Raw genomic sequence first — 27,861 nt, 5'->3', positions numbered from 1 at the left:
GGGGGTCAAAAGTTGGATGGGTGTGGGTGTGTGTGTGTGTGTGTGTGTGTGTGTGTGTGTTACCCCAGGTGAACGGTCCGGATGTGTCTCTGTATCCCAGCAGCCGAGCTCAGAACCTTCCCACAGTTCTTCCACAGACACTTGAACATCACCTTCATGGAGTTCTGGACATTACACACAGGAGAGAGAGAGAACAATGTTGGACACCAGCCTAGTCATCCTTTTCTCACATCAAATACGCTACACGCACACACCTCTGCTCTGTACCATTTCTCACACAACCTGTCCTCTGTAATTACAGCATGGCCCTCTGGGGCAAATTTCTTCTGAGCAGCAACTTTCAGATAGTAAAAATAATAATAAATAACATTTAGCAGACGCTTTTATCCAAATCGACTTAGACAGTCATTTGTGCATACATTTTTACGTATGGGTGGTCCTGGGAATCGAACCCACAACAAAGGAACACATCAAATCAAAATCAAATCAAATTTATTTATATAGCCCTTCGTACATCAGCTGATATCTCAAAGTGCTTTACAGAAACCCAGCCTAAAACCCCAAACAGGAAGCAATGCAGGTGTAGAAGCATGTCACATGACCAGATGGGGTGAAAGCCTTCTGAGGACAGATGTGTCTAAATCTCTGATCACTCGTCAGAGGTCGTTCCGTTTCAAGTTGTCAAGTGCACAAGTACGGTGAAATGGCTTTCTTGAAAGCGCCTTCCCAACAATGCAGTAATCAATATAAGTAGTACTTTTAAAAATTGAAGTACAACAAAAACACACAAGAACATCTTTATGATGGGGGTCATGTGGTCCCTCGTCAGTCCTTTATGATGGGGGTCATGTGGTCCTTTATGATGGGGGTCATGTGGTCCTTTATGATGGGGGTCATGTGGTCCCTCATCAGTCCTTTATGATGGGGGTCATGTGGTCCTTTATGATCGGGTCATGTGGTCCTTTATGATGGGGGTCATGTGGTCCTTGATGATGGGGTCATGTGGTCCCTCGTCAGTCCTTTATGATGGGGGTCATGTGGTCCCTCGTCAGTCCTTTATGATGGGGGTCATGTGGTCCTTTATGATGGGGGTCATGTGGTCCTTTATGATGGGGGTCATTTGGTACTTTATGATGGGCGTCATGTGGTCCCTCCTCAGTCCTTTATGATGGGGGTCATGTGGTCCTTGATGATGGGGTCATGTGGTCCCTCGTCAGTCCTTTATGATGGGGGTCATGTGGTCCTTTATGATGGGGGTCATGTGGTCCTTGATGATGGGGTCATGTGGTCCCTCCTCAGTCCTTTATGATGGGGGTCATGTGGTCCTTTATGATGGGGGTCATGTGGTCCTTTATGATGGGGGTCATGTGGTCCCTCGTCAGTCCTTTATGATGGGGGTCATGTGGTCCTTTATGATGGGGGTCATGTGGTCCTTTATGATGGGGGTCATGTGGTCCCTCGTCAGTCATTTATAATGGGGGTCATGTGGTCCTTTATGATGAGATCATGTGGTCCCTTGTCAGTCCTTTATGATGGGGGTCATGTGGTCCCTCGTCAGTCCTTTATGATGGGGTCATGAGGTCCTTTATGATGGGGGTCATGTGGTCCTTTATGATGGGGGTCATGTGGTCCTTTATGATGGGGGTAATGTGGTCCTTTATGATGGGGGTAATGTGGTCCTTTATGATGGGGGTCATGTGGTCCTTTATGATGGGGGTCATGTGGTCCTTTATGATGGGGGTCATGTGGTCCCTCGTCAGTCAATTATGATGGGGGTCATGTGGTCCTTTATGATGGGGGTCATGTGGTCCCTCGCCAGTCCTTTATGATGGGGGTCATGTGGTCCTTTATGATGGGGGTCAGGTTGTCCCTCATCAGTCAATTATGATGGGGGTCATGTGGTCCCTCATCAGTCAATTATGATGGGGGTCATGTGGTCCCTCGTCAGTCCTTTATGATGGGGGTCATGTGGTCCCTCATCAGTCAATTATGATGGGGGTCATGTGGTCCCTCGTCAGTCCTTTATGATGGGGGTCATGTGGTCCTTTATGATGGGGGTCATGTGGTCCTTTATGATGGGGGTCATGTGGTCCCTCGTCAGTCCTTTATGATGGGGGTCATGTCGTCCCTCCTCAGTCCTTTATGATGGGGGTCATGTGGTCCCTCATCAGTCCTTTATGATGGGGGTCAAGTGGTCCTTTATGATGGGGGTCATGTGGTCCCTCGTCAGTCAATTATGATGGGGGTCATGTGGTCCTTTATGATGGGGGTCATGTGGTCCCTCGCCAGTCCTTTATGATGGGGGTCATGTGGTCCCTCGTCAGTCCTTTATGATGGGGGTCATGTGGTCCCTCGTCAGTCCTTTATGATGGGGGTCATGTGGTCCTTTATGATGGGGGTCATGTTGTCCCTCGTCAGTCAATTATGATGGGGGTCATGTGGTCCCTCGTCAGTCCTTTATGATGGGGGTCATGTGGTCCTTTATGATGGGGGTCATGTGGTCCCTCATCAGTCAATTATGATGGGGGTCATGTGGTCCCTCGCCAGTCCTTTATGATGGGGGTCATGTTGTCCTTCGTCAGTCAATTATGATGGGGGTCATGTGGTCCCTCGTCAGTCCTTTATGATGGGGGTCATGTGGTCCTTTATGATGGGGGTCATGTGGTCCTTTATGATGGGGGTCATGTGGTCCCTCGTCAGTCCTTTATGATGGGGGTCATGTGGTCCTTTATGATGGGGGTCATTTGGTACTTTATGATGGGGGTCATGTGGTCCCTCGTCAGTCAATTATGATGGGGGTCATGTGGTCCCTCGTCAGTCTTTTATGATGGGGGTCATGAGGTCCTTTATGATGGGGGTCATGTGGTCCTTTATGATGGGGGTCATGTGGTCCCTCGTCAGTCATTTATAATGGGGGTCATGTGGTCCTTTATGATGAGATCATGTGGTCCCTCGTCAGTCCTTTATGATGGGGGTCATGTCGTCCCTCCTCAGTCCTTTATGATGGGGGTCATGTGGTCCTTTATGATGGGGGTCATGTGGTCCCTCGTCAGTCCTTTATGATGGGGGTCATGTGGTCCCTCGTCAGTCCTTTATGATGGGGGTCATGTGGTCCCTCGTCAGTCCTTTATGATGGGGGTCATGTGGTCCCTCATCAGTCCTTTATGATGGGGGTCATGTGGTCCTTTATGATGGGGGTCATGTGGTCCTTTATGATGGGCGTCATGTGGTCCTTTATGATGGGGGTCATGTGGTCCTTTATGATGGGGGTCATGTGGTCCTTTATGATGGGCGTCATGTGGTCCCTCGTCAGTCCTTTATGATGGGGGTCATGTGGTCCCTCGTCAGTCCTTTATGATGGGGGTCATGTGGTCCCTCGTCAGTCCTTTATGATGGGGGTCATGTGGTCCCTCATCAGTCCTTTATAATGGGGGTCATGTGGTCCTTTATGATGGGGGTCATGTGGTCCTTTATGATGGGCGTCATGTGGTCCCTCGTCAGTCCTTTATGATGGGGGTCATGTCGTCCCTCCTCAGTCCTTTATGATGGGGGTCATGTGGTCCTTTATGATGGGGGTCATGTGGTCCCTCGTCAGTCAATTATGATGGGGGTCATGTGGTCCTTTATGATGGGGGTCATGTGGTCCTTTATGATGGGGGTCATGTGGTCCCTCGCCAGTCCTTTATGATGGGGGTCATGTGGTCCCTCATCAGTCCTTTATGATGGGGGTCATGTGGTCACTCGTCAGTCCTTTATGATGGGGGTCATGTGGTCCCTCATCAGTCCTTTATGATGGGGGTGAAGTGGTCCTTTATGATGGGGGTCATGTGGTCCCTCGTCAGTCAATTATGATGGGGGTCATGTGGTCACTCGTCAGTCCTTTATGATGGGGGTCATGTGGTCCCTCGTCAGTCCTTTATGTTGGGGGTCATGTGGTCCCTCGTCAGTCCTTTATGATGGGGGTCTTGTGGTCCTTTATGATGGGGGTCATGTGGTCCTTTATGATCGGGGTCATGTGGTCCCTCATCAGTCCTTTATGATGGGGTCATGTGGTCCCTCATCAGTCATTTATGATGGGGGTCATGTGGTCCTTTATGATGGGGGTCATGTGGTCCCTCGTCAGTCATTTATGATGGGGGTCATGTGGTCCTTTATGATGGGGGTCATGTGGTCCCTCGTCAGTCCTTTATGATGGGGGTCATGTGGTCCCTCGTCAGTCATTTATGATGGGGGTCATGTGGTCCTTTATGATGGGGGTCATGTGGTCCCTTATCAGTCCTTTATGATGGGGGTCATGAGGTCCCTTGTCAGTCCTTTATGATGGGGGTCATGTGGTCCCTCGTCAGTCATTTATGATGGGGGTCATGAGGTCCCTTGTCAGTCCTTTATGATGGGGGTCATGAGGTCCCTCGTCAGTCATTTATGATGGGGGTCATGTGGTCCCTCGTCAGTCATTTATGATGGGGGTCATGAGGTCCCTTGTCAGTCCTTTATGATGGGGGTCATGTGGTCCCTCATCAGTCCTTTATGATGGGGTCATGTGGTCCCTCGTCAGTCATTTATGATGGGGGTCATGAGGTCCCTTGTCAGTCCTTTATGATGGGGGTCATGTGGTCCCTCATCAGTCCTTTATGATGGGGTCATGTGGTCCCTCATCAGTCCTTTATGATGGGGTCATGTGGTCCCTCATCAGTCCTTTATGATGGGGTCATGTGGTCCCTCGTCAGTCCTTTATGATGGGGTCATGCAGTCCTTTATGATGGGGGTCATGTGGTCCCTCATCAGTCCTTTATGATGGGGGTCATGTGGTCCCTCATCAGTCCTTTATGATGGGGGTAATGTGGTCATTTATGATGGGGGTCATGAGGTCCCTTGTCAGTCCTTTATGATGGGGGGCATCTATTTGCCCATTGTTCAGGATAGTCCTTTAAATTTACATTTTTAGTCGTTTACCAAACGCTCTTATCCAGAGTGACTTACAGGAGCAAGTAGGGTTAAGCGCCTTGCTCAAGGGCACATAGACAGATTGTTCACCTCGTCAGTTTAGGGATTCAAACCAGCAGCCTTCCAGTTACTGGCCCAACGCTCTGAACTGCTAGGCTACCTGCCACCCTACTTATAACAGATTATGTTTTGGTCCTTGGGTAACAAAGCCCTGTGAAGTCCCCCATGCCAGCAGCACACAGTTCATTAAAAGAGTGGAGAACGAACAGCATTGTCTTTTGGCTCAGAGTAGGAAGAGAAGAGCAGCACTAGGCTCTGGTTGGCCTGGGAACCAGGAAGAGAAGAGCAGCACTAGGCTCTGGTTGGCCTGGGAACCAGGAAGAGAAGAGCAGCACTAGGCTCTGGTTGGCCTGGTAACCATGAAGAGAAGAGCAGCACTAGGCTCTGGTTGGCCTGGGAACCAGCAAGAGAAGAGCAGCACTAGGCTCTGGTTGGCCTGGGAACCAGGAAGAGAAGAGCAGCACTAGGCTCTGGTTGGCCTGGGAACCAGGAAGAGAAGAGCAGCACTAGGCTCTGGTTGGCCTGGGAACCAGGAAGAGAAGAGCAGCACTAGGCTCTGGTTGGCCTGAGAACCACGAACACTGGCAACATTTTCAGAAACCAATATGGGTCAGAGACTCTGAAGTTATTTATTACACTAGATTTGAAAAGTGGAACTTAAAAATGTATCAAACAATATTTTAGCAGCGTTTACACAGGCAGCACAATTCTGATATTTTTTCTCTCAGTATCTCTCCCTCTCTACCATTTTCTCTCTCGCTCTCTGTCTCTGTCTCCATCTCTGCGTATATCCCCCTTCAACCCACAATTAAGAGATATCCCCAGAGATATCCCCAGAGATATCCCCAGAGATATCCCCAGAGACCAGAGATATCCTCAGAGACCAGAGATATCCCCAGAGACCAGAGATATCCTCAGAGACCAGAGATATCCCCAGAGATATCCCCAGAGATATCCCCAGAGATATCCCCAGAGATCAGAGATATCCCCAGAGATATCCCCAGAGATATCCCCAGAGATATCCCCAGAGATATCCCCAGAGATATCCCCAGAGATATCCCCAGAGATATCCCCAGAGAAATCCCCAGAGATATCCCCAGAGATATCCCCAGAGACCAGAGATATCCCCAGAGACCAGAGATATCCCCAGAGACCAGAGATATCCCCAGAGACCAGAGATATCCTCAGAGACCAGAGATATCCTCAGAGACCAGAGATATCCCCAGAGACCAGAGATATCCCCAGAGACCAGAGATATCCTCAGAGACCAGAGATATCCTCAGAGACCAGAGATATCCTCAGAGACCAGAGATATCCCCAGAGACCAGAGATATCCCCAGAGACCAGAGATATCCCCAGAGACCAGAGATATCCCCAGAGACCAGAGATATCCTCAGAGACCAGAGATATCCTCAGAGACCAGAGATATCCCCAGAGACCAGAGATATCCTCAGAGACCAGAGATATCCTCAGAGACTAGAGATATCCTCAGAGACCAGAGATATCCTCAGAGACCAGAGATATCCTCAGAGACCAGAGATATCCCCAGAGACCAGAGATATCCTCAGAGACTAGAGATATCCTCAGAGACCAGAGATATCCTCAGAGACTAGAGATATCCTCAGAGACCAGAGATATCCTCAGAGACCAGAGATATCCTCAGAGACTAGAGATATCCTCAGAGACTAGAGATATCCTCAGAGACTAGAGATATCCTCAGAGACCAGAGATATCCTCAGAGACCAGAGATATCCTCAGAGACCAGAGATATCCTCAGAGACTAGAGATATCCTCAGAGACTAGAGATATCCTCAGAGACTAGAGATATCCTCAGAGACCAGAGATATCCTCAGAGACCAGAGATATCCTCAGAGACTAGAGATATCCTCAGAGACCAGAGATATCCTCAGAGACTAGAGATATCCTCAGAGACTAGAGATATCCTCAGAGACTAGAGATATCCTCAGAGACCAGAGATATCCTCAGAGACTAGAGATATCCTCAGAGACTAGAGATATCCTCAGAGACCAGAGATATCCTCAGAGACTAGAGATATCCTCAGAGACCAGAGATATCCTCAGATACCAGAGATATCCTCAGAGACTAGAGATATCCTCAGAGACTAGAGATATCCTCAGAGACTAGAGATATCCTCAGAGACCAGAGATATCCTCAGAGACCAGAGATATCCTCAGAGACTAGAGATATCCTCAGAGACCAGAGATATCCTCAGAGACTAGAGATATCCTCAGAGACTAGAGATATCCTCAGAGACTAGAGATATCCTCAGAGACCAGAGATATCCTCAGAGACTAGAGATATCCTCAGAGACTAGAGATATCCTCAGAGACCAGAGATATCCTCAGAGACTAGAGATATCCTCAGAGACCAGAGATATCCTCAGATACCAGAGATATCCTCAGAGACTAGAGATATCCTCAGAGACTAGAGATATCCTCAGAGACTAGAGATATCCTCAGAGACCAGAGATATCCTCAGAGACTAGAGATATCCTCAGAGACTAGAGATATCCTCAGAGACCAGAGATATCCTCAGAGACCAGAGATATCCTCAGAGACTAGAGATATCCTCAGAGACCAGAGATATCCTCAGAGACTAGAGATATCCTCAGAGACTAGAGATATCCTCAGAGACTAGAGATATCCTCAGAGACCAGAGATATCCTCAGAGACTAGAGATATCCTCAGAGACTAGAGATATCCTCAGAGACCAGAGATATCCTCAGAGACTAGAGATATCCTCAGAGACCAGAGATATCCTCAGATACCAGAGATATCCTCAGAGACTAGAGATATCCTCAGAGACTAGAGATATCCTCAGAGACTAGAGATATCCTCAGAGACCAGAGATATCCTCAGAGACTAGAGATATCCTCAGAGACCAGAGATATCCTCAGAGACTAGAGATATCCTCAGAGACTAGAGATATCCTCAGAGACTAGAGATATCCTCAGAGACCAGAGATATCCTCAGAGACTAGAGATATCCTCAGAGACTATAGATATCCTCAGAGACTAGAGATATCCTCAGAGACTAGAGATATCCTCAGAGACCAGAGATATCCTCAGAGACCAGAGATATCCTCAGAGACTAGAGATATCCTCAGAGACTAGAGATATCCTCAGAGACCAGAGATATCCTCAGAGACCAGAGATATCCTCAGAGACTAGAGATATCCTCAGAGACCAGAGATATCCTCAGAGACCAGAGATATCCTCAGAGACTAGAGATATCCTATTGATCTGATGGGAGAAAAGCCCTGCAGCATAATCTACATGTTTTCCAGTGAAGACGTTAAAATCATTTATTTCAATTATACCAGGTGACCTTATGTGTGGCTGTAAAGTAATTAAGCAGGATACGTGAACTGGAAATGCATCTGGGGTGTGTGTGTGTGTGTGTGGGGGGGGGGGGATTGACAGATACACAACAGACCAGAGCCCTTGCTTCACCATCCAATCATTCTGCTCCCCTGATAAGAATGAGGGACAAAATGAATAAATAAATGAGCGTTCGGTTAATCTGAGTGGCCACGACATGTTGTGTCCGCTCAACTTGTTTTCATGCTCGTCCTGTTTATAAGCAAGGTGTTTGTGCCATGTTGTGGTCCAGAGACGGCATCAGGCATCGTCACGTGTGAAGATCAGTCACTTTCACACTTTCACGCTGTGTCCCAAATTCTACCTCAGTCAGCATATCACTTGGAGTTCAGGAAGGAGAAGGCATTACAGTAGCTAGCAACATGTCCAAAACAAGTGTAGGACCTGCCTTCTTTTGGGACATCCCTCTACTTGTCTTGCCAGATCATTGATAGTACAGTACAACTACTTCTTAAATCAATCTACTACCGTTTCAAAAGAAACACCTCCAGACAGTGTACAGGGCAGCAGGTAGCCTGGTGGTTAGGAGTGTTGGTTAGGAGTGTTGGTTAGGAGTGGTGGTTAGGAGTGTTGGTTAGGACTGGTGGTTAGGAGTGTTGGTTAGGAGTGGTGGTTAGGAGTGGTGGTTAGGAGTGGTGGTTAGGAGTGGTGGTTAGGAGTGGTGGTTAGGAGTGTTGGTTAGGACTGGTGGTTAGGAGTGGTGGTTAGGAGTGGTGGTTAGGAGTGGTGGTTAGGAGTATTGGTTAGGAGTGGTGGTTAGGAGTGTTGGTTAGGAGTGGTGGTTAGGAGTGGTGGTTAGGAGTGGTGGTTAGGAGTGTTGGTTAGGAGTGGTGGTTAGGAGTGGTGGTTAGGAGTGGTGGTTAGGAGTGGTGGTTAGGAGTGTTGTTTAGGAATGGTGGTTAGGAGTGGTGGTTAGGAGTGGTGGTTAGGAGTGTTGGTTAGGAGTGGTGGTTAGGAGTGGTGGTTAGGAGTGGTGGTTAGGAGTGGTGGTTAGGAGTGGTGGTTAGGAGTGTTGTTTAGGAGTGGTGGTTAGGAGTGGTGGTTAGGACTGGTGGTTAGGAGTGGTGGTTAGGAGTGGTGGTTAGGAGTGGTGGTTAGGAGTGTTGGTTAGGAGTGTTGGACCAGTAACCGAAAAGTCGTTGGATTGACTATCGAGCCGACAAAGTAAATCTGTCGTTCTGCCCTTGAGCAATGCAAGTAACCCTAATTAGTCCCGGCTGATGGCTGATCCCCTGGCCGCGACCCCACTCTGAGGGTGTCACACAGGGAGTGGGATATGCAAAAAACCACACACCTGTACAGATTACCCACTTGTATATACAGTGACACAGGACTATATAATCAGTATATTGTTATAGTCAGTCAGAATTGATTCAAACATTGATCTGATCTAGTCTTTGTTCTGTGAGGTCCTCAAAGAACCACAACAATATGTTGTAAAACATGTTATGGTTATCCTATAGCTACCCCGTGGTTATCCTATAGCTATCCCGTGGTTATCCTATAGCTATCCCGTGGTTATCCTATAGCTATCCCGTGGTTATCCTATAGCTATCCCGTGGTTATCCTATAGCTATCCCGTGGTTATCCTATAGCTATCCTGTGGTTATCCTATAGCTATCCCGTGGTTATCCTATAGCTATCCTGTAGCTATCCCGTGGTTATCCTATAGCTATCCCGTGGTTATCCTATAGCTATCCCGTGGTTATCCTATAGCTATCCCGTGGTTATCCTATAGCTATTCTTTGGTTATCCTATAGCTATCCCGTGGTTATCCTATAGCTATCCCGTGGTTATCCTATAGCTATCCCGTGGTTATCCTATAGCTATCCCGTGGTTATCCTATAGCTATCCCGTGGTTATCCTATAGCTATTCTTTGGTTATCCTATAGCTACCCCGTGGTTATCCTATAGCTATCCCGTGGTTATCCTATAGCTATCCCGTGGTTATCCTATAGCTATCCCGTGGTTATCCTATAGCTATCCCGTGGTTATCCTATAGCTATCCCGTGGTTATCCTATAGCTATCCTGTAGCTATCCCGTGGTTATCCTATAGCTATCCCGTGGTTATCCTATAGCTATCCCGTGGTTATCCTATAGCTATCCCGTGGTTATCCTATAGCTATCCCGTGGTTATCCTATAGCTATCCCGTGGTTATCCTATAGCTATCCCGTGGTTATCCTATAGCTATCCCGTGGTTATCCTATAGCTATCCCCGTGGTTATCCTATAGCTATCCCGTGGTTATCCTATAGCTATCCCGTGGTTATCCTATAGCTATCCCGTGGTTATCCTATAGCTATCCCGTGGTTATCCTATAGCTATCCTGTGGTTATCCTATAGCTATCCCGTGGTTATCCTATAGCTATCCCGTGGTTATCCTATAGCTATCCCGTGGTTATCCTATAGCTATCCCGTGGTTATCCTATAGCTATCCTGTGGTTATCCTATAGCTATCCCGTGGTTATCCTATAGCTATCCCGTGGTTATCCTATAGCTATCCTGTGGTTATCCTATAGCTACCCCGTGGTTATCCTATAGCTATCCTGTGGTTATTATGTGGTTATCCTATAGCTATCCTGTGGTTATCCTATAGCTATCCCGTGGTTATCCTATAGCTATCCCGTGGTTATCCTATAGCTATCCTGTGGTTATCCTATAGCTACCCCGTGGTTATCCTATAGCTATCCTGTGGTTATTATGTGGTTATCCTATAGCTATCCCGTGGTTATCCTATAGCTATCCCGTGGTTATCCTATAGCTATCCCGTAGTTATCCTATAGCTATCCTGTGGTTATCCTATAGCTATCCCGTGGTTATCCTATAGCTATCCCGTGGTTATCCTATAGCTACCCCGTGGTTATCCTATAGCTATCCCGTAGTTATCCTATAGCTATCCCGTGGTTATCCTATAGCTATCCCGTGGTTATCCTATAGCTATCCCGTGGTTATCCTATAGCTATCCCGTGGTTATCCTATAGCTATCCTGTGGTTATTATGTGGTTATCCTATAGCTATCCCGTGGTTATCCTATAGCTATCCTGTGGTTATCCTATAGCTATCCCGTGGTTATCCTATAGCTATCCTGTGGTTATCCTATAGCTATCCCGTGGTTATCCTATAGCTATCCCGTGGTTATCCTATAGCTATCCTGTGGTTATTATGTGGTTATCCTATAGCTATCCCGTGGTTATCCTATAGCTATCCTGTGGTTATCCTATAGCTATCCTGTGGTTATCCTATAGCTATCCTGTGGTTATCCTATAGCTATCCCGTGGTTATCCTATAGCTATCCTGTGGTTATCCTATAGCTATCCTGTGGTTATCCTATGGTTATTATTTGGTTATCCAGGGTATCCACTTGTGTGTCTGGAATTGTATTTTTAGATGGTTCAATTAAATCAATCAGTCTACCCACCTTGCGCTTGCGTGGGATTGGCTCGTCAAAGAGCAGGCTGCTGCCGTCCTGTTCGTCGATGGCGTCGTCGGGGGGCGGGCCGTTGATGCTGGGCATACGGAAAGGCTTGAAGCTGTCTGTGGAGAGCGGTGGGGAGGGGGTGGACGGGTTGGACTGGTCACTAGGGCCGCTCCAGCTCCAATAGCCACTGCTGCTGTAACTGGAGGGGGTGAAGCCTGCACCTCTGTCCTTCCACGAGCCATTCAGACACTCTGGAGGGGTGAGAGAGACAAGGCCAGAAAAACTATTCAAACTTCATTTTTAGTTCCCCTGTCCAGTGTCTGTGTTCGTTTTCCCACCTTAATCTTTTATTTTTATTGGCCAGTCTGAGGCATGGCTTTTTCTTTGCATCTCTGCCTAGAAGGCCAGCATCCCGGAGTTGCCTCTTCACTGTTGACGTTGAGACTGGTGTTTTGAAGGTACTATTAAATGAAGCTGCCAGTTGAGGACTTGTGAGGCATCTGTTTCTCAAACTTGTCCTCTTGCTCAGTTGTGCACCGGGGCCTCCCACTCCTCTTTTTATTCTGGTTAGAGACAGTTTGTGCTGTTCTGTGAAGGGAGTAGTACACAGCGTTGTACGAGATCTTCAGTTTCTTAGCAATTTCTCGCATGGAATAACCTTAATTTCTCAAAACAAGAATAAACTGACGAGTTTCAGAAGAAAGTTATTTGTTTCTGGCCATTTTGAGCCTGTAATTGAACCCACAAATGCTGATGCTCCAGATACTCAACTAGTCTAAAGGAGGCCGGTTTTATGGCTTCTTTAATCAACACAACATTTTTCAGCTGTGCTAACATAATTGCAAAAGGTTTTTCTAATGATCAATTAGCCTTCTAAAATGATAAACTTGGATTAGCTAACACAACGTGCCTTTGGAACACAGGAGTGATGTTTGCTGATAATGGGCCTCTGAATGCCTATGTAGATATACCATAAAAAAATCTGCCATTTCCAGCTACAATAGTCATTTACAATATTAACAATGTCTACACTGATCAATTTGATGTTAATTTAATGGGCAAAAAAATGCTTCTCTTTCAAAGACAAGGACATTTCCTAACATATTTAAACTCAGTTATTCACAATTACTGACATTGAATCCTAGTAAAAATTCCCTTTCTTAGGTCAGGTAGGATCCCCACTTTACTTTAAGAATGTCAAATATCAGGATAATAGTAGAGATAATTATTTATTTCAGCTTTAATTTCTTTCATCACATTCCAAGTTCACATACACTCAATTAGTATTTGGTAGCATTGCCTTTAAATTGTTTAACTTGGGTCAAACGTTTCAGGTAGCCTTCCACAAGTGTCCCACAAAAAGTCTTAGTCCATTCCTCCTGACAGAGCTGGTGTAACTGATTCAGGTTTGTAGGCCTCCTCAAGCTTTTTCAGTTCTGCCCACAAATGTTCTATAGGATTGAGGTCAGGGCTTTATGATGGCCACTCCAATACCTTGACTTTGTTGTCCTTAAGCCATAACTTTGGAGGTATGCTTGGGGGTCATTGTCCATTTGGAAGTCCATTTGCAACCAAGCTTTAACTTCCTGACTGATGTCTTGAGATGTTGTTTCAATATATCCACATAATTTTGCTTCCTCGTGATGCCATCTATTTTGTGAAATGCACCAGTCCCTCCTGCAGCAAAGCACCCTCACAACATGATGCTGCCACCCCCGTGCTTCACGGTTGGGATGGTGTTCTTCGGCTTGCAAGCCTCCCCCATTTACCTCCAAACATAACAATGGTCATTATGGCCAAACAGTTCTATTTTTGTGTCATCAGACCAGAGGACATTTCTCCAAAAAGTAAGATCTTTGTCCCCATGTGCAGTTACAAACCGTAGTCTGGATTTTTTATGTCGGTATTGAAGCAGTGGCTTCTTCCTTGCTGAGCGGCCTTTCAGGTTATGTCGATATAGGACTCGTTTTACTGTGGATATAGATACTTTTGTACCCGTTTCCTCCAGCATCTTCACAAGGTCCTTTGCTGTTGTTCTGGGATTGATTTGCACTTTTCGCACCAAAGTACGTTCATCTTCCTGAGCGGTATGATGGCTGCGTGGTCCCATGGTGTTTATACTTGCATACTATTGTTTGTACAGAGGAACGTGGTACCTTCAGGCGTTTGGAAACTGCTCCCAAGGATGAACCAGACTTGTGGAGGTCTACAATTTATTTTCTGAGGTCTTGGCTGATTTTTTTTGATTTTCCCATGATGTCAAGCAAAGAGGAACTGAGTTTGAAGGTAGGCCTTGAAATACATCCACAGGTACACCTCCAATTGTCTCAAATGATGTCAATTAACCAGAAGCTTCCAAAGCCATGAAATTATTTTCTGGAATTTTCCAAGCTGTTTAAAGGCACAGTCAACTTAGTTTATGTAAACTTCTGACACACTGGAATTGTGATACAGTGAATTATAAGTGAAATAATCTGTCTGTAAACAATTGTTGGAAAAATGACTTGTGTCATGCACAAAGTAGATGTCCTAACCGACTTGCCAAAACTATTGTTTGTTAAAACAAGAAATTTGTGGAGTGGTTGAAAAACGGGTTTTAAATGACTCCAACCTAAGTGTATGTAAACTTCCGACTTCAACTGTAAGTGACCCCAAACTATTGAACAGTAGTGTATCCATGGCAACAAGTGTAGAATTAGAATTTGCATTAAAACAGCTACATTTATTCTCTGCGGGCTCTAAAACCACTACCATCAGTAATAACCCCACATGTATAACCCTACATGGGACCATCATATGCATCAGAAACAAATGCATCTAACAGCACCAACTCAAACACATAGTGATTCACAGCTGCAATGACTTTGAATGTCTGCAGTTGTTTTGAGTGGTAAAACAAACAAGATCCAATTTACAGTTGATTCACTCCAGGGACTTTGTTTAGAGGCCTTGTGATTCATGTAAATGTACATTATAGCAGATGAAGAGGAAGTCTATTTTAGATTTCACAGTGGTAACCCACTCAATAATTCAAATTCAATCAGGAGTTGAAGATGTAGACGAGCGATCAAAGACAACATTCAGCTTCACTTGGCGTGAAACGCTGCACTCAGAGAGATACGACGTTTCCATCTCTACCGCTGCACTAGTCCACATCATCATCATCATCATCATCATCATGAGTCATGACCTCACCTCAGCAAAGGAATAATGCATATTAAATGGTAAATGGTTCAACAAAATTCAACTTCCTTTGTCAGGTCGTTCAGAATGCAGCAATACAACACGTTCAGACGCTAGCTACTATGACCACCTCTCAGCAACTGTTTGCTCGATCAAATGTTGGATTGTTGCCGTCTTGGGACAAAACTCCCTTGTAACAGAGATTCTTAATCTCAGTGCGCTCACCTGTATAAAAGGATAAATACATAGAAACATGTTCGGTTGACTCACCACTGACTTTGACGGGAGGACTCCGGACCAGCGGACTGCTGGACAGACTGGTCAGAACCATGGCAGCTGTCACCTTCTCCATGTCCACTTCCTCCTCTGACTTCCTGTTAAAACAACACCAACAAACAGAGAATTTTACTGGGCATGAAAACACAACAACAAACCGATAATGTGGCTGCATCCTATACAGCTTTGGCCCAAAGCACTCTGGTCCCATGTGGCTCAGTTGGTAGAGTAGGGCGCTTGCAATGCCAGAGTTTGTAGGTTCGATTCCCACAGGGCACTCACTACTGTAACTCACTCTGGATAAGAGCATCTGCTAAAAATGCCTACATAGGTACTGTGTCACTGCATAGGTACTGTAGTACTACATAGGTACTGTGTCACTACATAGGTACTGTAGTACTACATAGGTACTGTAGTAATACATAGGTCCTGTAGTAATACATAGGTCCTGTGGCACTACATAGGTCCTGTGGCACTACATAGGTCCTGTGGCACTACATACGTACTATGGCACTACATAGGTCCTGTGGCACTACATAGGTCCTGTGGCACTACATACGTACTATGGCACTACATAGGTAATGTGGCACTACATAGGTAATGTGGCACTACACACACACGCAGTACTCCCAACAGAACTCTGAGAAACAAATGACAGTTTGATTGCTGAATGGTGCTGTGATCAGTGTGGCATTGATGCTACATTCTAAAACACATTCGAGGCTGAAGGCTTTGCTTTATCCATTAATGAAAGCATCAAACTAAGCACACTAACAACCCTGCAGAAGACCAAACCCCGGTCTGCTGAGCCCCACAACACTATGAACTTGAGCTAAAGCCTAGATGTGGTTCAAACCAACAACCACAGCTGGAGAGGGTATATGTTGACAGACAGAACCAGAACTGGAGACAGACAGACAGACCCGAAGACAGACAGACCCGAAGACAGACAGACCTGAAGACAGACAGACCTGAAGACAGACAGACAGATGTGCTATCAACTTTCGTGTGGCTGACTGACTGTTAAAGTCTAGAAGACAGTAGTAGTCTAGTAGGGTTGGAGGGGTGTTGGGAGAAAGTCAATCAAAGAGAGAGAGAGGGTGGGGGAGAAGAGGGAGAGAGAGAAACCAATACCTGCACTCCTTCCCACTCCCCGGACATCTGTGATTGTCTTTAATGATTTAATGAGGAGCCACCATGCAGCCTGCACCCTCCACCTGAGTAGAGAGGAGCTCCATCTGAGTAGAGAGGAGCTCCATCTGAGTAGAGAGGAGCTCCATCTGAGTAGAGAGGAGCTCCATCTGAGTGGAGAGGAGCTCCATCTGAGTAGAGAGGAGCTCCATCTGAGAGTAGAGACGAGCTCCATCTGAGAGTAGAGACGAGCTCCATCTGAGAGTAGAGAGAAGCTCCATCTGAGAGTAGAGAGGAGCTCCATCTGAGAGTAGAGAGGAGCTCCATCTGAGCGTAGAGAGGAGCTCCATCTGAGCGGTAGAGAGGAGCTCCATCTGAGAGTAGAGAGGAGCTCCATCTGAGGGTAGAGAGGAGCTCCATCTGAGGTGTAGAGAGGAGCTCCATCTGAGGGTAGAGAGGAGCTCCGTAGAGTAGAGAGGAGCTCCATCTGAGAGTAAAGAGGAGCTCCATCTGAGAGTAGAGGGGAGCTCCATCTGAGGGTAGAGAGGAGCTCCATCTGAGAGTAGAGAGGAGCTCCAGCTGAGTAGAGAGGAGCTCCATCTGAGAGTAGAGAGGAGCTCCATCTGAGAGTAGAGAGGAGCTCCATCTGAGTAGAGAGGAGCTCCATCTGAGGTGTAGAGAGGAGCTCCATCTGAGGTGTAGAGAGGAGCTCCATCTGAGGTGTAGAGAGGAGCTCCATCTGAGGTGTAGAGAGGAGCTCCATCTGAGGTGTAGAGAGGAGCTCCATCTGAGGTGTAGAGAGGAGCTCCATCTGAGAGTAGAGAGGTGCTCCATCTGAGGTGTAGAGAGGAGCTCCATCTGAGAGTAGAGAGGAGCTCCATCTGAGAGTAGAGAGGAGCTCCATCTGAGGTGTAGAGAGGAGCTCCATCTGAGGGTAGAGAGGAGCTCCATCTGAGGGTAGAGAGGAGCTCCATCTGAGGGTAGAGAGGAGCTCCATCTGAGAGTAGAGAGGAGCTCCATCTGAGAGTAGAGAGGAGCTCCATCTGAGAGTAGAGAGGTGCTCCATCTGAGGTGTAGAGAGGAGCTCCATCTGAGGGTAGAGAGGAGCTCCATCTGAGAGTAGAGAGGAGCTCCATCTGAGGGTAGAGAGGAGCTCCATCTGAGAGTAGAGAGGAGCTCCATCTGAGGTGTAGAGAGGAGCTCCATCTGAGAGTAGAGAGGAGCTCCATCTGAGAGTAGAGAGGAGCTCCATCTGAGGTGTAGAGAGGAGCTCCATCTGAGAGTAGAGAGGAGCTCCATCTGAGAGTAGAGAGGAGCTCCATCTGAGGTGTAGAGAGGAGCTCCATCTGAGAGTAGAGAGGAGCTCCATCTGAGGGTAGAGAGGAGCTCCATCTGAGGGTAGAGAGGAGCTCCATCTGAGGGTAGAGAGGAGCTCCATCTGAGAGTAGAGTGGAGCTCCATCTGAGAGTAGAGAGGAGCTCCATCTGAGAGTAGAGAGGAGCTCCATCTGAGTGGAGAGGAGCTCCATCTGAGTAGAGAGGAGCTCCATCTGAGAGTAGAGACGAGCTCCATCTGAGAGTAGAGACGAGCTCCATCTGAGAGTAGAGAGAAGCTCCATCTGAGGTGTAGAGAGAAGCTCCATCTGAGAGTAGAGAGGAGCTCCATCTGAGAGTAGAGAGGAGCTCCATCTGAGCGTAGAGAGGAGCTCCATCTGAGGTGTAGAGAGGAGCTCCATCTGAGAGTAGAGAGGAGCTCCATCTGAGGGTAGAGAGGAGCTCCATCTGAGGTGTAGAGAGGAGCTCCATCTGAGAGTAGAGAGGAGCTCCATCTGAGGGTAGAGAGGAGCTCCATCTGAGGTGTAGAGAGGAGCTCCATCTGAGAGTAGAGAGGAGCTCCATCTGAGAGTAGAGAGGAGCTCCATCTGAGGTGTAGAGAGGAGCTCCATCTGAGGGTAGAGAGGAGCTCCTTAGAGTAGAGAGGAGCTCCATCTGAGAGTAAAGAGGAGCTCCATCTGAGAGTAGAGAGGAGCTCCATCTGAGGGTAGAGAGGAGCTCCATCTGAGAGTAGAGAGGAGCTCCAGCTGAGTAGAGAGGAGCTCCATCTGAGAGTAGAGAGGAGCTCCATCTGAGAGTAGAGAGGAGCTCCATCTGAGGTGTAGAGAGGAGCTCCATCTGAGGTGTAGAGAGGAGCTCCATCTGAGGTGTAGAGAGGAGCTCCATCTGAGGTGTAGAGAGGAGCTCCATCTGAGGTGTAGAGAGGAGCTCCATCTGAGAGTAGAGAGGAGCTCCATCTGAGAGTAGAGAGGTGCTCCATCTGAGGTGTAGAGAGGAGCTCCATCTGAGAGTAGAGAGGAGCTCCATCTGAGAGTAGAGAGGAGCTCCATCTGAGGTGTAGAGAGGAGCTCCATCTGAGGGTAGAGAGGAGCTCCATCTGAGGGTAGAGAGGAGCTCCATCTGAGGGTAGAGAGGAGCTCCATCTGAGAGTAGAGAGGAGCTCCATCTGAGAGTAGAGAGGAGCTCCATCTGAGAGTAGAGAGGTGCTCCATCTGAGGTGTAGAGAGGAGCTCCATCTGAGGGTAGAGAGGAGCTCCATCTGAGAGTAGAGGAGCTCCATCTGAGGGTAGAGAGGAGCTCCATCTGAGAGTAGAGAGGAGCTCCATCTGAGAGTAGAGAGGAGCTCCATCTGAGGTGTAGAGAGGAGCTCCATCTGAGAGTAGAGAGGAGCTCCATCTGAGAGTAGAGAGGAGCTCCATCTGAGATTAGAGAGGAGCTCCATCTGAGGTGTAGAGAGGAGCTCCATCTGAGAGTAGAGAGGAGCTCCATCTGAGGGTAGAGAGGAGCTCCATCTGAGGGTAGAGAGGAGCTCCATCTGAGAGTAGAGAGGAGCTCCATCTGAGAGTAGAGAGGAGCTCCATCTGAGAGTAGAGAGGAGCTCCATCTGAGAGTAGAGAGGAGCTCCATCTGAGAGTAGAGAAGAGCTCCATCTGAGAGTAGAGAGGAGCTCCATCTGAGGGTAGAGAGGAGCTCCATCTGAGGTGTAGAGAGGAGCTCCATCTGAGGGTAGAGAGGAGCTCCTTAGAGTAGAGAGGAGCTCCATCTCAGAGTAAAGAGGAGCTCCATCTGAGAGTAGAGAGGAGCTCCATCTGAGGGTAGAGAGGAGCTCCATCTGAGAGTAGAGAGGAGCTCCATCTGAGGTGTAGAGAGGTGCTCCATCTGAGGTGTAGAGAGGAGCTCCATCTGAGGTGTAGAGAGGAGCTCCATCTGAGGTGTAGAGAGGAGCTCCATCTGAGGTGTAGAGAGGAGCTCCATCTGAGAGTAGAGAGGAGCTCCATCTGAGGTGTAGAGAGGAGCTCCATCTGAGGTGTAGAGAGGAGCTCCATCTGAGAGTAGAGAGGAGCTCCATCTGAGAGTAGAGAGGAGCTCCATCTGAGGTGTAGAGAGGAGCTCCATCTGAGGTGTAGAGAGGAGCTCCATCTGAGGTGTAGAGAGGAGCTCCATCTGAGAGTAGAGAGGAGCTCCATCTGAGAGTAGAGAGGAGCTCCATCTGAGGTGTAGAGAGGAGCTCCATCTGAGGTGTAGAGAGGAGCTCCATCTGAGAGTAGAGAGGAGCTCCATCTGAGAGTAGAGAGGAGCTCCATCTGAGGTGTAGAGAGGAGCTCCATCTGAGAGAGAGAGGAGCTCCTTAGAGTAGAGAGGAGCTCCATCTGAGAGTAAAGAGGAGCTCCATCTGAGAGTAGAGAGGAGCTCCATCTGAGGGTAGAGAGGAGCTCCATCTGAGAGTAGAGAGGAGCTCCAGCTGAGTAGAGAGGAGCTCCATCTGAGAGTAGAGAGGAGCTCCATCTGAGAGTAGAGAGGAGCTCCATCTGAGGTGTAGAGAGGAGCTCCATCTGAGGTGTAGAGAGGAGCTCCATCTGAGGTGTAGAGAGGAGCTCCATCTGAGGTGTAGAGAGGAGCTCCATCTGAGGTGTAGAGAGGAGCTCCATCTGAGAGTAGAGAGGAGCTCCATCTGAGAGTAGAGAGGTGCTCCATCTGAGGTGTAGAGAGGAGCTCCATCTGAGAGTAGAGAGGAGCTCCATCTGAGAGTAGAGAGGAGCTCCATCTGAGGTGTAGAGAGGAGCTCCATCTGAGGGTAGAGAGGAGCTCCATCTGAGGGTAGAGAGGAGCTCCATCTGAGGGTAGAGAGGAGCTCCATCTGAGAGTAGAGAGGAGCTCCATCTGAGAGTAGAGAGGTGCTCCATCTGAGGTGTAGAGAGGAGCTCCATCTGAGGGTAGAGAGGAGCTCCATCTGAGAGCTCCATCTGAGAGAGGAGCTCCATCTGAGGGTAGAGAGGAGCTCCATCTGAGAGTAGAGAGGAGCTCCATCTGAGAGTAGAGAGGAGCTCCATCTGAGGTGTAGAGAGGAGCTCCATCTGAGAGTAGAGAGGAGCTCCATCTGAGAGTAGAGAGGAGCTCCATCTGAGGGAGGTGTAGAGAGGAGCTCCATCTGAGAGTAGAGAGGAGCTCCATCTGAGGGTAGAGAGGAGCTCCATCTGAGGTAGAGAGGAGCTCCATCTGAGAGTAGAGAGGAGCTCCATCTGAGAGTAGAGAGGAGCTCCATCTGAGAGTAGAGAGGAGCTCCATCTGAGAGTAGAGAGGAGCTCCATCTGAGAGTAGAGAAGAGCTCCATCTGAGAGTAGAGAGGAGCTCCATCTGAGAGTAGAGAGGAGCTCCATCTGAGAGTAGAGAGGAGCTCCATCTGAGAGTAGAGAAGAGCTCCATCTGAGAGTAGAGAGGTGCTCCATCTGAGGTGTAGAGAGGAGCTCCATCTGAGAGTAGAGAAGAGCTCCATCTGAGAGTAGAGAGGTGCTCCATCTGAGGTGTAGAGAGGAGCTCCATCTGAGAGTAGAGAGGAGCTCCATCTGAGAGTAGAGAGGAGCTCCATCTGAGGGTAGAGAGGAGCTCCATCTGAGAGTAGAGAGGAGCTCCATCTGAGAGTAGAGAAGAGCTCCATCTGAGAGTAGAGAAGAGCTCCATCTCAGAGTAAAGAGGAGCTCCATCTGAGAGTAGAGAGGAGCTCCATCTGAGGGTAGAGAGGAGCTCCATCTGAGAGTAGAGAGGAGCTCCATCTGAGGTGTAGAGAGGTGCTCCATCTGAGGTGTAGAGAGGAGCTCCATCTGAGGTGTAGAGAGGAGCTCCATCTGAGGTGTAGAGAGGAGCTCCATCTGAGGTGTAGAGAGGAGCTCCATCTGAGAGTAGAGAGGAGCTCCATCTGAGGTGTAGAGAGGAGCTCCATCTGAGAGTAGAGAGGAGCTCCATCTGAGAGTAGAGAGGAGCTCCATCTGAGGTGTAGAGAGGAGCTCCATCTGAGGTGTAGAGAGGAGCTCCATCTGAGAGTAGAGAGGAGCTCCATCTGAGGTGTAGAGAGGAGCTCCATCTGAGAGTAGAGAGGAGCTCCATCTGAGAGTAGAGAGGAGCTCCATCTGAGAGTAGAGAGGAGCTCCATCTGAGAGTAGAGAGGAGCTCCATCTGAGGTGTAGAGAGGAGCTCCATCTGAGGTGTAGAGAGGAGCTCCATCTGAGAGTAGAGAGCGAGAGAGCAAGAGAGAGCGAGAGAGAGCGAGAGAGAGCGAGAGAGAGCGAGAGAGCGAGAGAGAGCGAGAGAGAGCGAGCGAGAGAGTGAGAGAGAGCGAGAGAACTATGAGCATGTTTTTTTCCTGTGTAAAACTTTCACAGCCAACAAGAAGTGAAACTCATAGCCTTGGGGATTTAAATATCTTTCACCGTTTATCTTTCAGCGTACTGCTGAATGTTAGCTAGCTCTCCAGAACTGAAATACAGCCCAGCTGAGCAGGCAGACAGATGGGACAGACTGCAACCCTAGCCCATGTAAACGCTTCAGTTTCTCTTTAAAAGAACTGCAGGCTAGGATGATTCATGTGATGGTTAGCAGTAAATTACACATACTGATTATCATCAGTATATTTTCTCCTTCGGGGGAAGAGCGGTCAACAGACCACTCCACAGAGAAAACACATTTCCAAAAGCAGAAATGTCTGTTTCACCAGAGTAAGAATGAATCCCGGGACGATGGCTGTATGTGGTAATACCCACAAGCTATTACTGTACAGCTCGAGGACCAGAGAGTTACTGTAGGTCAGTCTGGGAGAAGCTTGAGGAGCCCCGACCATCACACAGTGTCTGGCAGCCGGCCAAATCCTCCCTCCCTCCTCCGCTCGCTTACGTGTGAGCGCACACACACACACACACACACACAACAAACACACGGCACCCTATTCCCTACACAGAACAATACTTTGGACCAGAGGCCTATGGACTCTCATCAATAGAGTAATAGAGTAGACCAACACAGAGCTCCACTGTGACGTAGCCATAGAGTAGACCAACACAGAGCTCCACTGAGACGTAGCCATAGAGTAGACCAACACAGAGCTCCACTGTGACGTAGCCATAGAGTAGACCAACACAGAGCTCCACTGTGACGTACCATAGAGTAGACCAACACAGAGCTCCGCTGTGACGTACCATAGAGTAGACCAACACAGAGCTCCACTGTGACGTAGCCATAGAGTAGACCAACACAGAGCTCCACTGTGACGTAGCCATAGAGTAGACCAACACAGAGCTCCACTGTGACGTAGCCATAGAGTAGACCAACACAGAGCTCCACTGTGACGTAGCCATAGAGTAGACCAACACAGAGCTCCACTGTGACGTAGCCATAGAGTAGACCAACACAGAGCTCCACTGTGACGTAGCCATAGAGTAGACCAACACAGAGCTCCACTGTGACGTAGCCATAGAGTAGACCAACACAGAGCTCCACTGTGACGTAGCCATAGAGTAGACCAACACAGAGCTCCACTGTGACGTAGCCATAGAGTAGACCAACACAGAGCTCCACTGTGACGTAGCCATAGAGTAGACCAACACAGAGCTCCACTGTGACGTAGCCATAGAGTAGACCAACACAGAGCTCCACTGTGACGTAGCCATAGAGTAGACCAACACAGAGCTCCGCTGTGACGTAGCCATAGAGTAGACCAACACAGAGCTCCACTGTGACGTAGCCATAGAGTAGACCAACACAGAGCTCCACTGTGACGTAGCCATAGAGTAGACCAACACAGAGCTCCACTGTGACGTAGCCATAGAGTAGACCAACACAGAGCTCCACTGTGACGTACCATAGAGTAGACCAACACAGAGCTCCACTGTGACGTAGCCATAGAGTAGACCAACACAGAGCTCCACTGTGACGTACCATAGAGTAGACCAACACAGAGCTCCACTGTGACATAGCCATAGAGTAGACCAACACAGAGCTCCACTGTGACGTAGCCATAGAGTAGACCAACACAGAGCTCCACTGTGACGTAGCCATAGAGTAGACCAACACAGAGCTCCACTGAGACGTAGCCATAGAGTAGACCAACACAGAGCTCCGCTGTGACGTAGCCATAGAGTAGACCAACACAGAGTTCCACTGTGACGTAGCCATAGAGTAGACCAACACAGAGCTCCACAGTGACGTAGCCATAGAGTAGACCAACACAGAGCTCCACTGAGACGTAGCCATAGAGTAGACCAACACAGAGCTCCACTGTGACGTAGCCATAGAGTAGACCAACACAGAGCTCCACTGTGACGTAGCCATAGAGTAGACCAACACAGAGCTCCGCTGTGACGTAGCCATAGAGTAGACCAACACAGAGCTCCGCTGTGACGTAGCCATAGAGTAGACCAACACAGAGCTCCACAGTGACGTAGCCATAGAGTAGACCAACACAGAGCTCCACTGTGACGTAGCCATAGAGTAGACCAACACAGAGCTCCACAGTGACATAGCCATAGAGTAGACCAACACAGAGCTCCACTGTGACGTAGCCATAGAGTAGACCAACACAGAGCTCCACTGTGACGTAGCCATAGAGTAGACCAACACAGAGCTCCACTGTGACGTACCATAGAGTAGACCAACACAGAGCTCCACTGAGACGTAGCCATAGAGTAGACCAACACAGAGCTCCACTGTGACGTACCATAGAGTAGACCAACACAGAGCTCCACTGTGACGTACCATAGAGTAGACCAACACAGAGCTCCACAGTGACGTAGCCATAGAGTAGACCAACACAGAGCTCCACTGAGACGTAGCCATAGAGTAGACCAACACAGAGCTCCACTGTGACGTACCATAGAGTAGACCAACACAGAGCTCCACTGAGATGTAGCCATAGAGTAGACCAACACAGAGCTCCACTGTGACGTACCATAGAGTAGACCAACACAGAGCTCCACTGTGACGTACCATAGAGTAGACCAACACAGAGCTCCACTGAGACGTAGCCATAGAGTAGACCAACACGGAGCTCCACTGTGACGTACCATAGAGTAGACCAACACAGAGCTCCACTGTGACGTACCATAGAGTAGACCAACACAGAGCTCCACTGTGACGTACCATAGAGTAGACCAACACAGAGCTCCACTGTGACGTAGCCATAGAGTAGACCAACACAGAGCTCCACTGTGACGTAGCCATAGAGTAGACCAACACAGAGCTCCACAGTGACGTAGCCATAGAGTAGACCAACACAGAGCTCCGCTGTGACGTAGCCATAGAGTAGACCAACACAGAGCTCCACTGAGACGTAGCCATAGAGTAGACCAACACGGAGCTCCACTGTGACGTACCATAGAGTAGACCAACACAGAGCTCCACTGTGACGTACCATAGAGTAGACCAACACAGAGCTCCACTGTGACGTACCATAGAGTAGACCAACACAGAGCTCCACTGTGACGTAGCCATAGAGTAGACCAACACAGAGCTCCACTGTGACGTAGCCATAGAGTAGACCAACACAGAGCTCCACAGTGACGTAGCCATAGAGTAGACCAACACAGAGCTCCGCTGTGACGTAGCCATAGAGTAGACCAACACAGAGCTCCGCTGTGACGTAGCCATAGAGTAGACCAACACAGAGCTCCGCTGTGACGTACCATAGAGTAGACCAACACAGAGCTCCACTGTGACGTAGCCATAGAGTAGACCAACACAGAGCTCCACTGAGACGTAGCCATAGAGTAGACCAACACAGAGCTCCACTGAGACGTAGCCATAGAGTAGACCAACACAGAGCTCCACTGTGACATAGCCATAGAGTAGACCAACACAGAACTCCACTGAGACGTAGCCATAGAGTAGACCAACACAGAGCTCCGCTGTGACGTACCATAGAGTAGACCAACACAGAGCTCCACTGTGACGTAGCCATAGAGTAGACCAACACAGAGCTCCACTGAGACGTAGCCATAGAGTAGACCAACACAGAGCTCCACTGAGACGTAGCCATAGAGTAGACCAACACAGAGCTCCACTGTGACGTAGCGATAGAGTAGACCAACACAGAGCTCCACTGTGATGTAGCGATAGAGTAGACCAACACAGAGCTCCACTGTGACGTAGCCATAGAGTAGACCAACACAGAGCTCCACTGTGACGTAGCCATAGAGTAGACCAACACAGAGCTCCACAGTGACGTACCATAGAGTAGACCAACACAGAGCTCAACTTTGACGTAGCCATAGAGTAGACCAACACAGAGCTCCACTGTGACGTAGCCATAGAGTAGACCAACACAGAGCTCCACTGTGACGTAGCCATAGAGTAGACCAACACAGAGCTCCACAGTGACGTACCATAGAGTAGACCAACACAGAGCTCAACTGTGACGTAGCCATAGAGTAGACCAACACAGAGCTCCACTGTGACGTAGCCATAGAGTAGACCAACACAGAGCTCCACAGTGACGTAGCCATAGAGTAGACCAACACAGAGCTCCACAGTGACGTAGCCATAGAGTAGACCAACACAGAGCTCCACTGTGACGTAGCCATAGAGTAGACCAACACAGAACTCCACTGAGACGTAGCCATAGAGTAGACCAACACAGAGCTCCGCTGTGACGTACCATAGAGTAGACCAACACAGAGCTCCACTGTGACGTAGCCATAGAGTAGACCAACACAGAGCTCCACAGTGACGTAGCCATAGAGTAGACCAACACAGAGCTCCACTGTGACGTAGCCATAGAGTAGACCAACACAGAACTCCACTGAGACGTAGCCATAGAGTAGACCAACACAGAGCTCCGCTGTGACGTACCATAGAGTAGACCAACACAGAGCTCCACTGTGACGTAGCCATAGAGTAGACCAACACAGAGCTCCGCTGTGACGTAGCCATAGAGTAGACCAACACAGAGCTCCACTGAGACGTAGCCATAGAGTAGACCAACACAGAGCTCCACTGTGACGTAGCCATAGAGTAGACCAACACAGAACTCCACTGAGACGTAGCCATAGAGTAGACCAACACAGAGCTCCGCTGTGACGTACCATAGAGTAGACCAACACAGAGCTCCACTGTGACGTAGCCATAGAGTAGACCAACACAGAGCTCCGCTGTGACGTAGCCATAGAGTAGACCAACACAGAGCTCCACTGAGACGTAGCCATAGAGTAGACCAACACAGAGCTCCACTGTGACGTAGCCACAGAGTAGACCAACACAGAGCTCCACAGTGACGTAGCCATAGAGTAGACCAACACAGAGCTCCACAGTGACGTAGCCATAGAGTAGACCAACACAGAGCTCCACTGTGACGTAGCCATAGAGTAGACCAACACAGAACTCCACTGAGACGTAGCCATAGAGTAGACCAACACAGAGCTCCACTGAGACGTAGCCATAGAGTAGACCAACACAGAGCTCCACTGTGACGTAGCCATAGAGTAGACCAACACAGAGCTCCACTGTGACGTAGCCATAGAGTAGACCAACACAGAGCTCCACTGAGACGTAGCCATAGAGTAGACCAACACAGAGCTCCACAGTGACGTAGCCATAGAGTAGACCAACACAGAGCTCCACTGTGACGTAGCCATAGAGTAGACCAACACAGACACACAGAGCTCCACCCTGGCTGTCGGACTGGTGTGTCACATGTGACTGCCTACTGATGGATTCTGGGTTCTAACAATTAAACCTGAAATTGAGTTCATTATCAGGTTTTCTATTGAAATATTGAGTGCTACACCAGAAGTTAATGGTTATCTGTAGGAGGAAGGTATATGGAGGGTGCAATTAAACTTGGAATGTACTGAGTGTAGGGAAAGCGATCATATGTGAAAGGCATTGATAAGTGGAGAGAGTCATGGATTAGTGATGAGGGGGGGGGGGGGGGTGTCCAGTTCAGGTCACGTTAAGGGAGAAGGAAAAGTTTAATGTCCGTATCACTTAGTATCTCTAGTGCTCGGCAGGAAACTATGTTCAGCAAGAATCAGAAGACTCCACCCAAAGTGGGATACATATACCGCCACTATTGTAAACATGTTTTGGTTGATTCAGCTGTTCGTTCCTTTGGGAAGAATAAACTTGGTTTAAT

At 48.4% G+C, this 27,861-nt stretch overlaps 1 protein-coding gene across 3 annotated transcripts in view; it reads right to left on the bottom strand.

The window, feature by feature from the left end:
* Positions 1-27,861, bottom strand: part of LOC135549575 (zinc finger protein 704-like) — a 117,573-nt gene that overhangs the window by 34,003 nt on the left and 55,709 nt on the right. For all 3 annotated transcript variants that reach the window (XR_010456988.1, XM_064979658.1, XM_064979659.1), the window contains exons 3-5: positions 15,277-15,380; positions 11,824-12,074; positions 64-164 (exon numbers count right to left, since the gene is read on the bottom strand). Coding sequence is in view for 2 of the 3 variants with exons in the window: in XM_064979658.1 (XP_064835730.1) it covers positions 64-164; positions 11,824-12,074; positions 15,277-15,380 (456 nt within the window). In the remaining variant the exon portion in view is untranslated. The remainder of the gene's footprint in view (positions 1-63; positions 165-11,823; positions 12,075-15,276; positions 15,381-27,861) is intronic.

Source organism: Oncorhynchus masou, chromosome 12 (genome assembly GCF_036934945.1).
Source record: "Oncorhynchus masou masou isolate Uvic2021 chromosome 12, UVic_Omas_1.1, whole genome shotgun sequence".
Taxonomy (NCBI): Eukaryota; Metazoa; Chordata; class Actinopteri; order Salmoniformes; family Salmonidae; genus Oncorhynchus; species Oncorhynchus masou.
Note: the sequence above shows the minus strand (reverse complement) of the source record. Positions and strands in the feature narration are given on the sequence as shown.